The 13,812-nt window shown below is 52.3% G+C and overlaps 1 protein-coding gene across 1 annotated transcript in view; it reads right to left on the reverse strand.

The window, feature by feature from the left end:
• The window catches only part of PODXL2 (podocalyxin like 2), a 32,429-nt gene extending 20,061 nt beyond the window's left edge, over positions 1-12,368 (reverse strand). The window contains exons 1-2 of the mRNA XM_069028091.1: positions 12,251-12,368; positions 1,724-2,017 (exon numbers count right to left, since the gene is read on the reverse strand). Of these exons, the coding sequence (XP_068884192.1) occupies positions 1,724-2,017; positions 12,251-12,299 (343 nt within the window). The 5' untranslated portion in view covers positions 12,300-12,368. The remainder of the gene's footprint in view (positions 1-1,723; positions 2,018-12,250) is intronic.
• Positions 12,369-13,812: the final 1,444 nt, after the last annotated feature.

Genomic DNA, 13,812 nt, shown 5'->3' on the forward strand with positions numbered 1-13,812 from the left:
TAAGTTCCATTGGTTGTGTGCATCTCTCATACAGAGGCTTTGCATGACAGGAGAAGACTGCCCAATTTAGGGATGCTATTACAATATCCTTTTTTGTAAAATGACACACGGCAGGTTTCTAATTAAATTTTAAGTAGAAATGTGCTCCCAGCTCTTGAATAATTCAAACTGTTCTATTAACCAAGGTTCTGAAATGCCATTGAGACACGAGCTCTGGACACAGCAATGGTCAGGGGAAGAAACAGCACTTGGAAGCAAAGCAGCGGTTAGCTGGGCAGCGGATAGGGCAGGGTACGCATAAAGGACAGCTGAAAGAGCACATCTGTTCCTGGAGGAAAGTACTGCAGGCGAGAACGGAAGGAGAGAGCAGCGTGTTCTGCATGCAAATGGGGCGAGACACGTGCAGGAGGCAAGGCTGGGTTCGGTACCCAGTCATCTCGCTCTCAATGCACAAGCACACGCTGTTCTCCAAGTCACGTCCAGATCTGTGAGGACATGCAGGTGCCTGCTGGCACACCGAGAAAAGCGCCGCTGAGCGCTGCCGGCGCGGGAGAGCGGCTGAGCCAGAGCCCGGCCCAGGGATGCGGCACCGTCCGCCCGCCCCAGCATCGCTGCTCCGCTGCCCCACGGCCAGGCCTGCCAGCGCCCCAGGGCAGCGAGAGCACGGCCAGACAGGTTCAGCAGCACCGCCAGTGAGCAAAGGGCTTCGGAGACCTAAGCTGGGATGGCCCTTGCCCCACACAGCGTGCACTGTGCCTCAGTGGGCAACCCAAGCCATGGCTCTGCTGCAGCTCTCAGCCCTGTGTGAGCACAGGTGTTTTTTAAGGTCACAGAAACAGGAGTGGGGATAAAACGGGACTTGTGCTTTCTAACTGCAGACCTCAGTCAGACCTGCTGAGAGTGATACTGGATAAGGGAGGAGGGATAAGGATGAAGCCTGGTCCTTGGGTAACACTTAATACGTGCCCCACAAGACACTTAAGAGCAGGAGCATGTGAAATAATCCCCTAAGCTACTGGAAACCCTGCAATGTACCTCCTTCTTCCTCCCATCCCTCTCCCTGCAGGCATCTCAAAGCCAGTGAGGGGCTTGGGGAGAGACTACTGAGGGGACTCAGTGTTCTCAGAAAAACACTCCACAGAGGAAAGTGAGCTCAAATGCCAGTGAAACCCATTTTGGTCATGACTTCTCAGGAAGTAGCAGGACAGGGTAGGCAACAGGACAGCTGCCCAAGGGACAAAACCTGCTGTCTTCTCTTGGACCAAATCCCCACTGAAGCCACAGAGTGAGGAATCCAGAATCTGATCTAGGGAACCCAGCTCTGACCCAAACCCTAAGATAGCCTTGATCTCAGTTGGACTCTTGAGACCCTAAAGTTGTGCTTAATAGACAGCAACAGAAAAAAAGCAAGAGAGAAGAGAGCATAAAAGGGGGAAGGTGAAAGGAGGGCGTGAGGCAATGGGAAACTAGATGGAGGCAATGCTTTTCCCAGCTCATAGTAGCTCAGGAATAAAAGCTCAACTGTAACTTGGTTTCTAAAGCCTGTGCTTGCTCAGGATTCACTGGGGACACATCAGGCACTGAGGTGAGAAAATAGAGCTGACGTTTAATCTCAGGCCCTCTTAGAGAGTTGTGTCAAAGCAGGAAGATAGACCCCTGCATCCTTCCACTTCCCCAGAGTCCCTGCAGATTGGAGAGGAAGAATGGGGTAAAAATATCTTACCTGTTGCTGGTCCCAAGTCCAGGCTGGAGTCGTTGAGCTCTCCCCCATCTTCCCAGAAGTACTGTGGGGGCTGCAAGATCTTGGACTCCTCATTCTCCTCGCTGGCAAAGCCCGACCCTGGAGCAGCATGCAGAGAGCCAGGGGCAAGGTCCGGCTCTGCAGCCTCCGGGCTGGTTTGCTCGTGGGAATTCATGGCCTCCAAGTGGGACATCATAGCAAATTCCAGTAGGGAAGTTGATGTGAGGCCATCGGCAGTTGGGTCCTCTGAGGAGGCAAGGCAGAGGCACAAGGTCCCTGTATAATGACAGTAAACACACATCAGAGAGAGGAATGACACCCACTGGGCTTGTCTTCCCCTTGAAGCCCGCTCCTGCCAAACCAACCTGCCCCGAAGATGGGCTGTGCTCTCAACTGATGAGGAAAATTACAGTATTTTGGGAAACATCCACAAGCATGCAGAGGAGCACTCACATCCAGGAGGAGTCTGTACCAAGCAATCACCCAGCCTGGGCCACCTCTCTGGGGTGATGATTCACCCTCTCTGAGGTGTTTTTGCCTCTTTAAAGGATGGGGTGCCTTGTTAATCACCCACCCTGGAGGGGAGGGGGAATGTCTTATACTTCAGCCATGAAACTCTGGCCTTGTAAAAACAGTGACAGTTTCTATCAGACTGTCCTGATCTGCACCTATATTATATTCAGCTGGACTGATTCAAACCAATATTATTTACAACCAGTATTGATTGTGTTTTAAATCTGTAGGGTAAAAATCTATTTTTTTTGTTTGAACTTCAACGTACTCACACTGTTGGTCTTCATAACGAAGGGCTGACTGTTACAGGCAAGAATTATATTGTGACAACAGCAAACATCTACCCCACACTAAGCAGGGAAGCAAGCTGCATTTTGCACTTTTCTTTCAACATTATACTCTTATTATTTCCATTTTAACTATTAGAAGGATTGACTGACACTTCTTGATTCCTAGATGAGACTTTAATTGTGATTTGTGTCAAGGTACATTCACATGCATATTGAACTTCAATCAAAATGCAAGAAAACAGCACCTGGAACTTGGCTTTATTCAGCCGATAAATACCATTATAAATATGGAGGCATACGGAAAAAATAAAATTACCAAAAGCTGTTTTACATTTAAAACAGTTTTGTTAAGCAAGCAAAGTAACTAATTTGGGTGAACTGAACCATTTGCTTTGCAGCCCTCTATTATTCAGCACATCAAAACTAGAAGATCTCATCCTCTCACAGCTGATTTTTATTCATAGATTAGAAGAAAAAAAGGACAAATTTTCTTGCTTTCTCAGCTCAGACTCAGTTTCTCAATTGTTAATGAACTAGTCACTGAACTGAACTAATTGAATAAGCTGAAATGAAGACTAATTTGGTATTTTTCTTTGATAACTGATTTTCTAGACAACAGAAATGCAGCAGCTCTAATCCATCTGGACTTCAGTCAAATATCTGATACAGTGCCTCATGCAGAATTACAAGAGACACAAGAAAAGACACCTATTAGCAGGAGAAGTGTAAGGCATTGGCTACACAAAAAAGGACAGAGGCTTGTGCTGGAGGGAGGCTACTAGTGGAGTTCCTCAAGGTTTGTCCTTGGATCTGCTGTTCTATCACATTTTCCTAAATGACCTTGGAACAAAAAGTAGGAACATGATAATTAAATTAGCCAAGGACACAAAGCGAGGAGACATCTTCACTACACAGAAAAACTGTAGGTACAGCTAGGTAATCTTGAGAATGGGGATAACAGAAATATTATGAAAAGAAATAGCATAAAGTGGTAAGTTGCCCCCTTGAGAACTAGCACAAAACATTTCTGATACAAGATAGGAAAACATCCATTAGAAATGTCTTAAGAGGAAAGAAACAGCTCTGAGATACCACTGGAATGCAGATGTGAAAATCCTTGCAGAGCTGTGAAGCATTAGAAACAGAGATTTTCCAAAGCACTGCTGAGACATCACCTGGGTGCTGCACACAGATCTGGATACACATGGCCTGAAATGATTTAAGCAGAGCTGAACTGCCTTCGGGCAAGGGCACAGAAGAGGCAACCTCCCAATGTTGCTTCCCACCACTGTGCCCTACAACTCCACATCTCAGAAGCACAAATCCAAACCAGGGCATGTGCTAAGATGAGCTATGGGGCAGTGGCAGATGGGTTGGCCCTGGTGCATTCATTGACAACATTGGCTTGTTGGCACAGGAAGTTTGGGAGTCACTGCTCACCTGACAGACTGATTACCAAACCTGTCCTGGAGATGCTAGAAGCCAGAAATGCATTTCTTAAGTCTTCTGCCTGCTCTGACTCTCTCCACCTTCCTCCACTATTCTCTGAACTCAGCAAAATCCAATATTGGTTACCCTTTCCCATACACACTTGGGTCAGGCTTCAGCACTTCTCAGTCTTGTTTATTTTGCCCTATTGATCCAAGGCAAGATCAGCTGAGGCCTGAGCTGCAACAAAAAGGGAATGGCAAAAGAAGCAGATTATCAAAAGGGAAGGAAGCTGCTACAGCATCACAGAGCCAACCAAGCACCTCAGGGCATCTCTAGAGATGTGCTAGTTCTCAGGCCATGCACAAACAGTGAAGTCCACAGCTGGAATCGAGAGCTCACACATCCCTTGTGCATGAGCATGGACCTGGGAAGACCTGGCCAGGCCAGTCCCGTGCTGATCCAGGGGTGCTCAGCAGGTTTGAATGAGAGCTGCCCCAGCTGACAGACAACGCCTGCATCACTGAGCAGCCCACCAGAGACAGCATTCATCCTGAGGAGCCTACAGCTTAAGCAAACATGACAGAGAACAGCAACGAGGAGAAAAGAAACATATTCTCCAAGTTATCCAGCAAAGGAGAGCAGAAGAATAGGGAGAGACCATGGCAGGTCCAAGGCCACATGGAATATTTGGTTTATATGTGACTGCAACTGACTGCCTGGATCCTGAGCAAGCTCGTTATCCACCCCCATGCCTCAGTTTCCCCTGACTCCCATTAGCAGAGAAATGGCTGATGTGGCACACTACAAAACACATCCTGGGTCTCCCCAGCAGCAGGGCAAAGCCTCAAAATGTACTTCTGTGCCAGCATCTACACTGCCTCAAACCTCTGTTTCCATCAGCTGCACCCTGTTTGGGCTGACTCCAGAGCTCAGCCACAGCCCATCCCACCACTTCTACAACAGACATCTCATGGCAGGTGAACCTGGTAATCCAGAGAGCTATTTCCATCCATGTGGGAAGCTCGGATGCTGGGAGTTTGTTTACCCTCCTTTAACTCCGAAGTGTTTACCCAGTTAAAACCCCTTAAGCTGCATTATCTGGTTTACTGGGATGCTGCGCTGTCCTCAGCCCAAGATAAAACTACACCACCTCATCCCTAAGAATGAGTCATGCACAGCCTGATCAAGACAGGTGTCTCCTGGGGCGGATGTGAGTAACACCTTGGGGCCTGATCTACAGGCACAGGATGCAGACACTGGTCTGGGGGAACCCTCTGTGCCAGCACTGCCCAAATGCCCCAGAGCTAACAGCACCACCACACCAGGATACAAATCAGTACTTCTCCAGACACCATCCTGACACCACTTCATTCATACCTTCTGCACCAGCAGCAAAAACTCAAAGGCTTGGGGTGCCAAAAAGCAGCCCCAAGACTTGCCATCCTCCCCCTCTCTTTCAAGCCTCTCATAAAGGAGCTCCATGCAGCTGTCAACTCCAAGGCAAAGAAAGAATCAAAGCATGAGCTGAGCTGGGAGGCAGGGGAGCACAGCTGAGAGAGGAAATCTAATGCCCAAGACCACAGTTGCAGGCCATTTTCCTCCTGGGATGGGAAACAGGGATTAAACAACTTCTATCAGCCATCAGTCTCCCGATTTTGTATTCTAAAAGGCAGATCAAGTGATAGGAATAAAGAAACAAATGAATAAAGCCCTGCAACTGTAGATGGGAGGGAGCAGGGAACGGAGCCAGGGCTCACCAGCTGCTTCAATGGGGCGTTTGTCTCTCCTTTCTATTTTTGCGGCACCTCTGCGTAACCTGGAGGAGATGAGGCTCTGCATGCTAAAGAGGGCAGCCAGCCTTCGGGGAAACAGCAGGGCTGTGAGCACGGGAGGAAAAACCCTCCCAGAGCAGACAGAGGAGCGGCAAGAAAGGAGAGAAAGTGGGAGAGGTAGGTGGAGGGGGAGAGGGAACAAAGGCGGAGAGCACCAAAACCAGGATGGGAGCGCCTGCGCTGGCTGGGTGCTGGCAGCAGGACAGCACCCACAGAGCTGACGTGTGGAGACAATGCAAAAGATGTTTCACCTCTATAAGGAGGGGCGATTCCTACAGCAGGGAATAATGCTGCAGTGTTACCTTTCTGAGGCCACTGAAAAAAAGCCAGCCAGGAGGATATAGATGAAACGAGTTTGCTAGTGCTGACCTCACTGACCCCTCAGAAAACAGTTCTAAGTCAAAGTGGCAAAGCTTATTCTGTTCAGCTCAGCAGAGGATTCAGCATAACAGCCCCAGACAAGGAGATGGGGGAGTTCCACTCAACAGTGGGGAAAAAAAAATCTGAAGAAAGAATATCTGCCATCTTTCTCACAAAGTGCTGTGAATTAGAGCATTTTCACAATTCTAAATAATTCTAAAAGAACCCCGAAGTATTTTCCACGTTAGCTGACCAAGAATCACTTCATGCCTTTGCCACAAAGCAAGTCACCTCTCCATGGGACAGGGCAGCTATTTAAAAGCTCCCAACTGGCCTATTGAACAGGACTGGAAGTGAAAGAGGAAAGAAGTAATTTCTGTGTCCAACTGAAATGAGAAGAGGGATTTGGGGAGATGAAATGGAATCTGGCTGTGACTGTCAAACAGCCTTTAAAATTTTTTTGCTTTTTAATTAATAACAAGCAAACCTCAATTTCTCTCCAAGGTAACATGCAATCATCCCTTAAGATGTCATCACATTGACTTGATCTATAGAGGGGCTGGAGTGCTCTTCAGTTTACCCAACAGAAGGATGGTTTTACCTCTCCTTCCTGAGTGTTGTGGCTACACCACAGTGCCATGGAGGCAGGATCAGCCTGCTGAAAGGAAGAACATGAGGCAGGATCAGCCTGCTGAAAGGAAGAACATTTGCCTGGAGCACACCCTGACGTACTTGTCTGTCACCACCAACTAGCAGAGCCTGCACTCCCCATCCAAGCACACTTGTACAATGGGTACCAGGGAGGGAGGTCAGAGCATCTTGGTATTGCCAACACAGCAGCCACAAGAATGTCCATCTGGCCCTGCTACCGTTGACCTTCCTTTCAAGCCCACCCCACACCCAGGAGCTACCCAACAATGTTATTTCCTAGGAGAGCTGGGTCAGGAATGGGTCATTTACTGATAATCAGTTAGGACAGAAACACAATGACCAGATGAGGGAAGCATCTGCCAGGGATATTCCCTCCCCCAGACCACCACGTCTGGAAAGGCCAGGGAGCAAGGCCCAAGGGCAGAGAAGAGAGAGGCCCCAGGGCAGAACGGCCAACGGCACAAACCACTTCCAGAACACAGCAAAATGTAGGGTAATTTAAGTAACAAAAAAGGATCCCAACCATGGCCAGTGAAGGAAGAGAAAGAAATGTTTGACTGAGGGGTGTCCAATCTGATTCCCATACAGTCACCTGGAGCCTGTGCACTCCAAACCCTCAGCAGCTTGCACAGGGAAGCATATGGGATGACTGTGTATCAAACCAAATTCTTTTGGTGCTCATTCAGAGTTACAGATCATGCCTGTTCTGAGACACTCCACCTAAGAGACCTCTCCCACTCCAGCTCCACACAGCCTCAAGGCTGCTCTCCCCTAGACTACTTACACATCCAGCCATGGCCCTAATCTCCGAGATCATTTCCAATTAGGGCTTCAGAAAACAAGATCAGACTGCCATCCTCCTCTGGTACTGCCAGCAACCAGGTCCCTTACTGAGTGTCCCTCTAAAACCATCCACCTTCCTGTGGCTCCAGTACATTTTAGAAAGCAATAGGAAAAGCACTGGGTCTGCAGGGAGCACATACTAACCAACCTACACCAACACGAGGGTCAAGATACAAGGGAAGAAGCCCTTGCAATGGGACAGCTCTTTAGAGGGATGTTGTGCCAGCATCTTTAAGCTTTTACAGCTCCTTCCAGCAAGCATAATGAGAGCTCCAACACCCAGCTGCAGGGAGTGCGTGCCTGCACGTACTGAGTGGGCACTACCTCGCAAAGAACGGCCAACATCTGCTCCCTTGGCATTTCAGCAGAGAACATCCCCAGCACACAGGCCCAGGTATATCCACGGGAAACAGCAAGGCACTGCCAGGGGATGCACCTGCTTTTGCAGGTAATTGCAGACGTGCCCTTAGGCAGCACTGGGGCCTGATGTCCAGGAGTGCTGGGCATCCTCATCCCCAGCGCCAAAATGAGTCAGGTCTCCCTGTCCTTAGGATCTGTAACATCAGGACTGCTCTAAACACCTCCCTCCATTTGCACACAGGAGACCCCATGCAAGCAGGTCACAGACCCTTCGACAAGCCTGCCTGTCCTCCCCTCTCTGCCCAACCATTCATGCTGGGACTCACAATCTCACTTGGTTTCAGTCTCCCCAGACTGTTTGCCTTCACTCCCTCCCCAGATTGTCTCGTAGCCTTCACACCTCCCTCCTCTGCTGCTGCAACGTCTGCTCTCCTCCACGATTCTCGCTATCGACAATGGCAGCTCCCAGCTCGGGGCCAGGGGAGACGCAGCTCCACGGGAAACAGCATTGGGTAGACAGTTCTACACAGCAGAAGTGAATTTTCTTTCTTCAGTCACCTTTTATAGGCCTCTTCAAACAGCTCACAGGCCCCCAGGGGTTAACAGACCACAGGATGAAAGCCACTGATCTAAGAGAAAAACCACAGCCCACAGACTTCTTTGCCCTCTCATAGGCCCAAAGCATTTCATCCGTCTCACCGGGCCTGTGCTTCCTCTTCTCACTCTGCCCCAGCCTGGACTCTGTACTCCACAGTGCTCAGCCTGATTTCCACCACACTAAATAGAGGCTCATGGCTGCTTCTTCTGCAAGGGCTCCCTGCCTGGGCAGAGCAAGCACTACCTCAGGTGCCTGAGTGACTTCCCTTGAGACACGGTTGCCTATAAAAATGTAACTGAAACCTTTTACACCCCAAAAGGTCTTTAAAACTCCTGGCACAACACTGAGCACAAAATGGTTACACTCTACTCCAGCCCCTGCAGCAGAGCAATGACAACCATCCTGCCACACACCGCACCACCAAGATGCTCCACTCTCCAAACAACCTCATGCATCCTAGGCAAAAAAAGCTCATCCAAAGGTTTAGTGGTCCCAGGGCACATATATGGGTTCTGACTACCTTCACAACACCAGGCAGGCCAAGAAGAGTCATGGTTGCAGTTGGCATATAGAGGGAGGGCTGCAAAGCTGGTTTCCCAATACTAACAAATTAATCCCAACCAAGAATGTACATCCAAAGCCTGGTAACTACAACAGGGCTTCACCAGGCACTGGGACAGTGGGGGGGGGGGGCTGATCTGAGCCCCACCAAGGTGTACCTTCCTTGCCAGCATCCCTGGCCCTCTGAACAAACCAATACACGTGTTTGCTTGGCCTCGGTGCAGGCTGCGCTCGTGTGGCTGACAGCCTCTCTCCATTCCTTTGGGATTACGTGTTTCAGTAGTGCCCTGGTTTCAACAAACAGCCAGCAAGAACGAGGAGTCAGCTCACCCAAGCACCAGCTGCAAGCCATGATGCACCTTCCTCCATCCCCTCTGCCCCAACTCTGCAGCGGGGCTGTCAGTGCTTCTGCTGCTCACCCACATACCCATAAAATGCCGGAGCTTCTTCCATGCAGAGTGAGTGGGAAAACTTCTGTGCACTCTGATCTCCAGCTCATCGCCAGCAGCTTCCCCTTGAGGGCTTAATGTAGTTATTTCTACCCCTGATGCCTACAATTAAATGAACATTTCCTTATGGCAGCGAGGCAGCCAAGGAAAAACAGACTACGGGGAATTTTCATTCATCCTGATCTATACTCGCTCATCTCTGGCTTGTTCACACAATGCTAACAAGACATCTTCTAAGCAGGCAGAAAGAGAAAAAAAAAACTTAAATAGCCCACATGCAGACAAGCACCTGGGGAGACAAAAAGAGGAAGGAGACCAATTCCCTCCTTCCCTCCCTGCACCATTTTTCTACTTGCAAGACCAAAGGGGCTCAGATACCCTAGAGCCTGGAGAGATGTTTCCACACTCTGCCAACAGATTTGTGCTGCCTGGCGGTCTGATGGGACCTTGATGAGGCACATGCCCCATTTCAGCACATCCTGCAGGTCTGTGGAGGCTCCCAGTCCAGGGAAACGTGTGGGGAACCACACACAGTCAATCCAGTTCTTTCTCAGATATTAACTATTGCTGTCCTGTGGGACTGGAGAAGTGAGGCCAGAGTGCACTGAATTATTTCAGACTGGAACTGATCCTGAACCACCGAGTAAAGCTCAGTGAACCGAACAGAGCCTGATGTACAAATTCCCAGCAGTCTGCATCTCCACTTCTGTCCTCCCATCTAGGCAGGAGCCCAGTTGGCTGGGGACGCCTGGCCAACTGAGTCCAGCCCCACTGTGCTGCCACAGCCCACCAGGATTACAAATTTCACTGGGCTAGGAACTGAGCTGGCCCTCAGAGCTGCTCCTCACCTCCCACCCCTATGCCTCTCCCTGCCAGGACAACAGAGAGGATCACAGGGAAAGCCAAGAACCCAAATCCTCCGTATCACCACCAGCTGGACAACAGTACCAGAAAGTTTCTAGCAGCCTCATCAGAATAGGAAGCATATCCTCCCCTCAGCACAGCAGTACCAGTGGTGGTCCTTTTGGCTGCCACATTTTAAAACCACCATGAGGTCCATCTTCCTGTGCAGAGCAAATGTAGCTTTCAAGCTACGGGGATGGGGCCAACCCTTGCTGGCAGATTGGCAGGGTGGGAATGTGGCAGCTCCCCCCCTCACATCTTACACTCTTCTCTGGAGGAGGCAGAGGTTTGGCTGAATTTGGGGACAGGGGTTTCCTGCTGAGATGCAGCTGAAGAACCTTTGCCAGCTGTGACCAAGGTTTTCCCTTAATGTGGACAACCTGCCTGGACAAAGCCACAGAACTGGCTCCCTGCTCAGGTCTGGAAAGACTTACTGTTTCTGTGCCACAGAGTATTGGCAGAAAACCCCAACAGGTTTTCAGATCCATTTTGCTCTTTAAGCTCACTATTGTTTGCAAACCTAAAAGGCTTTATCTCTTCTCTTCAGGGAGCCCCAGACGACAGAGACTCACAGCCCATGGACAGAGTGTCTCCACAGATGACACATTCCCCCCTGAACGTTTTCAGGAGATTGGGGTAATAGGAGAGATGTGCCAGGGGACTGGATGTCACTGTATCACAGCTCGGTCGTGCTGGAAGACAGTGACTGGTTGGTAAGTCAGCCCTTCCCTCCCTGCCAGAATGACTCAAGACAAAGACTCCCCCACACTTCACATGTCCCCGTTCAGAACTCCTGTTCCACAATAACCAGATTTCTGTACAAAGGGATGGATTAGGGAGGAAGAGGACAATCTCAGGCTCACGGGTCTTTGGGGGATCCCTTTGTTGGGAAATTTCCTCAGACTATTTAAAAATAGAAGCAGAGCCTTCAATAACTATTCCGAGTATAATTATTCCTGCACTTAATTGCCTTTCCCAGGCACCCTACCTCTCCTCCAAATTTCAAGAGGAGGCTCTTGGAGAAACGCGGAGCAATTTGTGGTTGTTCCGTTCTTTGTATCAGTTTCGCGGTTGTTCGCAAAATCACCACGACGCCAGACGAAGCCATCGATACCTGGCCGGGCGGTCTGGGGCAGCGCTGCCGCAGCCGAGGCTGCCCCGGCCGGGCCGGGCCATGACCACCCGCCCCCCGCTGCCGGTGCCCCGCGGCGTGCGGGGTCCCCGTGGGTCCCGCGCCGGGTGCCCCATCTCCGGGGCAGGAGAGCCGGGGGAGCTCCCGTCCCCGCGGGGTGTAACCCACGTGCACGCAGCCCGCCATGCCGGGAACGCGGGGGGCCCTGTCAGCGCCCGGGGGTCCCGCGGCACACACCGGCTGCCCCAGGGGGCTCTGATGCCCGGGTGGGGGGCAGTGCCCGGCACCCAGGGAGAGCTCCGGGGTCGGAGACTGGGAGCCGGCTCAAGTCGCGGTCCCCGGGCTCTGTGGTGCCTGCGGGGAACAGTGGGGTGATGGAGACCTGCCTGCCGCACGGGTCCCGGTGCCCCGGACCCATGGTGGACCGCTGTTCCCCGGGGTGGGGGGTGAGCAGACCCGGCTCCCGCCGGGGGTCTCGGTGCCCGCGGAGGGGATGGACACCCACCCGCCGCCCAGCCCGCCGCGGGGGGGTCCCGCCCCGGCCCGTAGGGATGGCGGCGACCCCCGCCTCGCCAGCCTCACTCACCGGCGGCCAGAAGCAGCAGCAACGCCGGGGCCCGGTGCAAGGGCTGCATGGCGGCGGCCGCTGCCCTGCCGCGCCGCCTCTTCACGGGGAGCGGGGCCGCCCCGCCGCCCGCCGGGCTCTGCCCCTCGCCGCCGCGCCCGCCCGCCGCCCGGCCCCGCACCGCATCCCGCCGCCCGGCGCCGCCTCCTCCCGCCGCCGCTGCCGCCGCTCCGGGGGCGGGGAACGGGCGGGGGGGTCCGCACTGCCCGCCGGCTGCGCGGACGGAGCGGCGGGGCAGGGGCGGAGCGCAGCCCTGCGTTTGCTCCTGATTTCTGGCTGCGGAGCCGCCCCCCCCCCGGGCCGGAGCCCCCCGGGCCCCGCACGCCGCCCCCGGTGCCCACAACGAGTGCCGGCGGCGTGGCTGCTTGCGCCGGGCGCGGGTGATCAGTCCCGGCTGCGGGGATGCGCCGGAGGCAAGGGCAGAGCCCCCGGGAGCGCAGCTCCCTGTCAGCCGCAACACCGGGGCCGGCAGCGGCGGCCCCCAAACCAGAGACCCTCGGCATCCGCCTGCTGACCTCTCTTTAGCTGCCCACGGCTCACGGGGCCGCTTCTCCCTTACTCCTCAGGTGCCACCTCACTTCATCAGCTGGAAAAACTTCTTCCTCTGGACAAATTCATTTCCCCACGTCTGGAGGCCATCTGGTCTAAGCCCCTGCTCAGGTGGGACGCCTACAGCCAGTTTCCTAGGACCATGACGGGATGGCTTTTGCGTATCCCCGAGGCTGGAGACCTCACACCTCTGGGCAACCTGTGCCACTGCTCAGTCACGCTCATAGTAAAAATGTGTTTCCTGATGTTCAGAAGGAACCTCCAGTGTTTTGGTTTGTGCCCATTGCCTTTGGCCCTGTCACTGGGTACCACTGGAAGGAAATGCAGCCCTAGATACCATCAGTACCTTTGTGGCAAAGACACATCACTGGCTCACATTTTATTTGGTATTTCCATGACCTCCAGGTCGTTTCCTGCCAAACTGGTTCCCAGCTGGGTGGCCCCAGCATATACTGGTGCGTGAGATTGTTCCTCCCCAGGTGCAGCCCTTTGAAAGGAGGTTCCTGTCAGCCCATTTCTGCAGCCTGTCTTGGTCCCTCTGGATGGAACCTTGTATTTCTGGTTTATCAGCCAGATAAAGATATGCAGATATGCAGCTCTTCCCAGTTTTGTGTTGGGATCCTAAACTCTACCATCTCATGGTCACTGCAGCCAAAGCTGCCTTTGACCTTCACAGCCCCAACGAGCCTCTCATTGCTGCTTGTTGCAGTATCCCCACTGCAACAGCTGCTTAGTATGAGGTCCAGCAGAGCATCTCTTCTTGTTGGTTCCTTTATCGCTCCTGAGGCTTGGGGTGTTGCATGTTTTCTGAAGCTGGGTCTGTGTTGGAGCCTCTGCCCTAGCAGGGACAGCTGCTTCGACATCTGCTGGGAAAACCATTCCATGGTGTGTCACCACCACATCTGAGGCTGTCATTGATACTAATTCAGCTGATGTCCCCTTCTTCATGCCCTTCTGTGCAAACTGGTGTGTCT

The sequence above is a fragment of the Aphelocoma coerulescens genome, chromosome 12 (genome assembly GCF_041296385.1).
Source record: "Aphelocoma coerulescens isolate FSJ_1873_10779 chromosome 12, UR_Acoe_1.0, whole genome shotgun sequence".
NCBI lineage: Eukaryota > Metazoa > Chordata > Aves > Passeriformes > Corvidae > Aphelocoma > Aphelocoma coerulescens.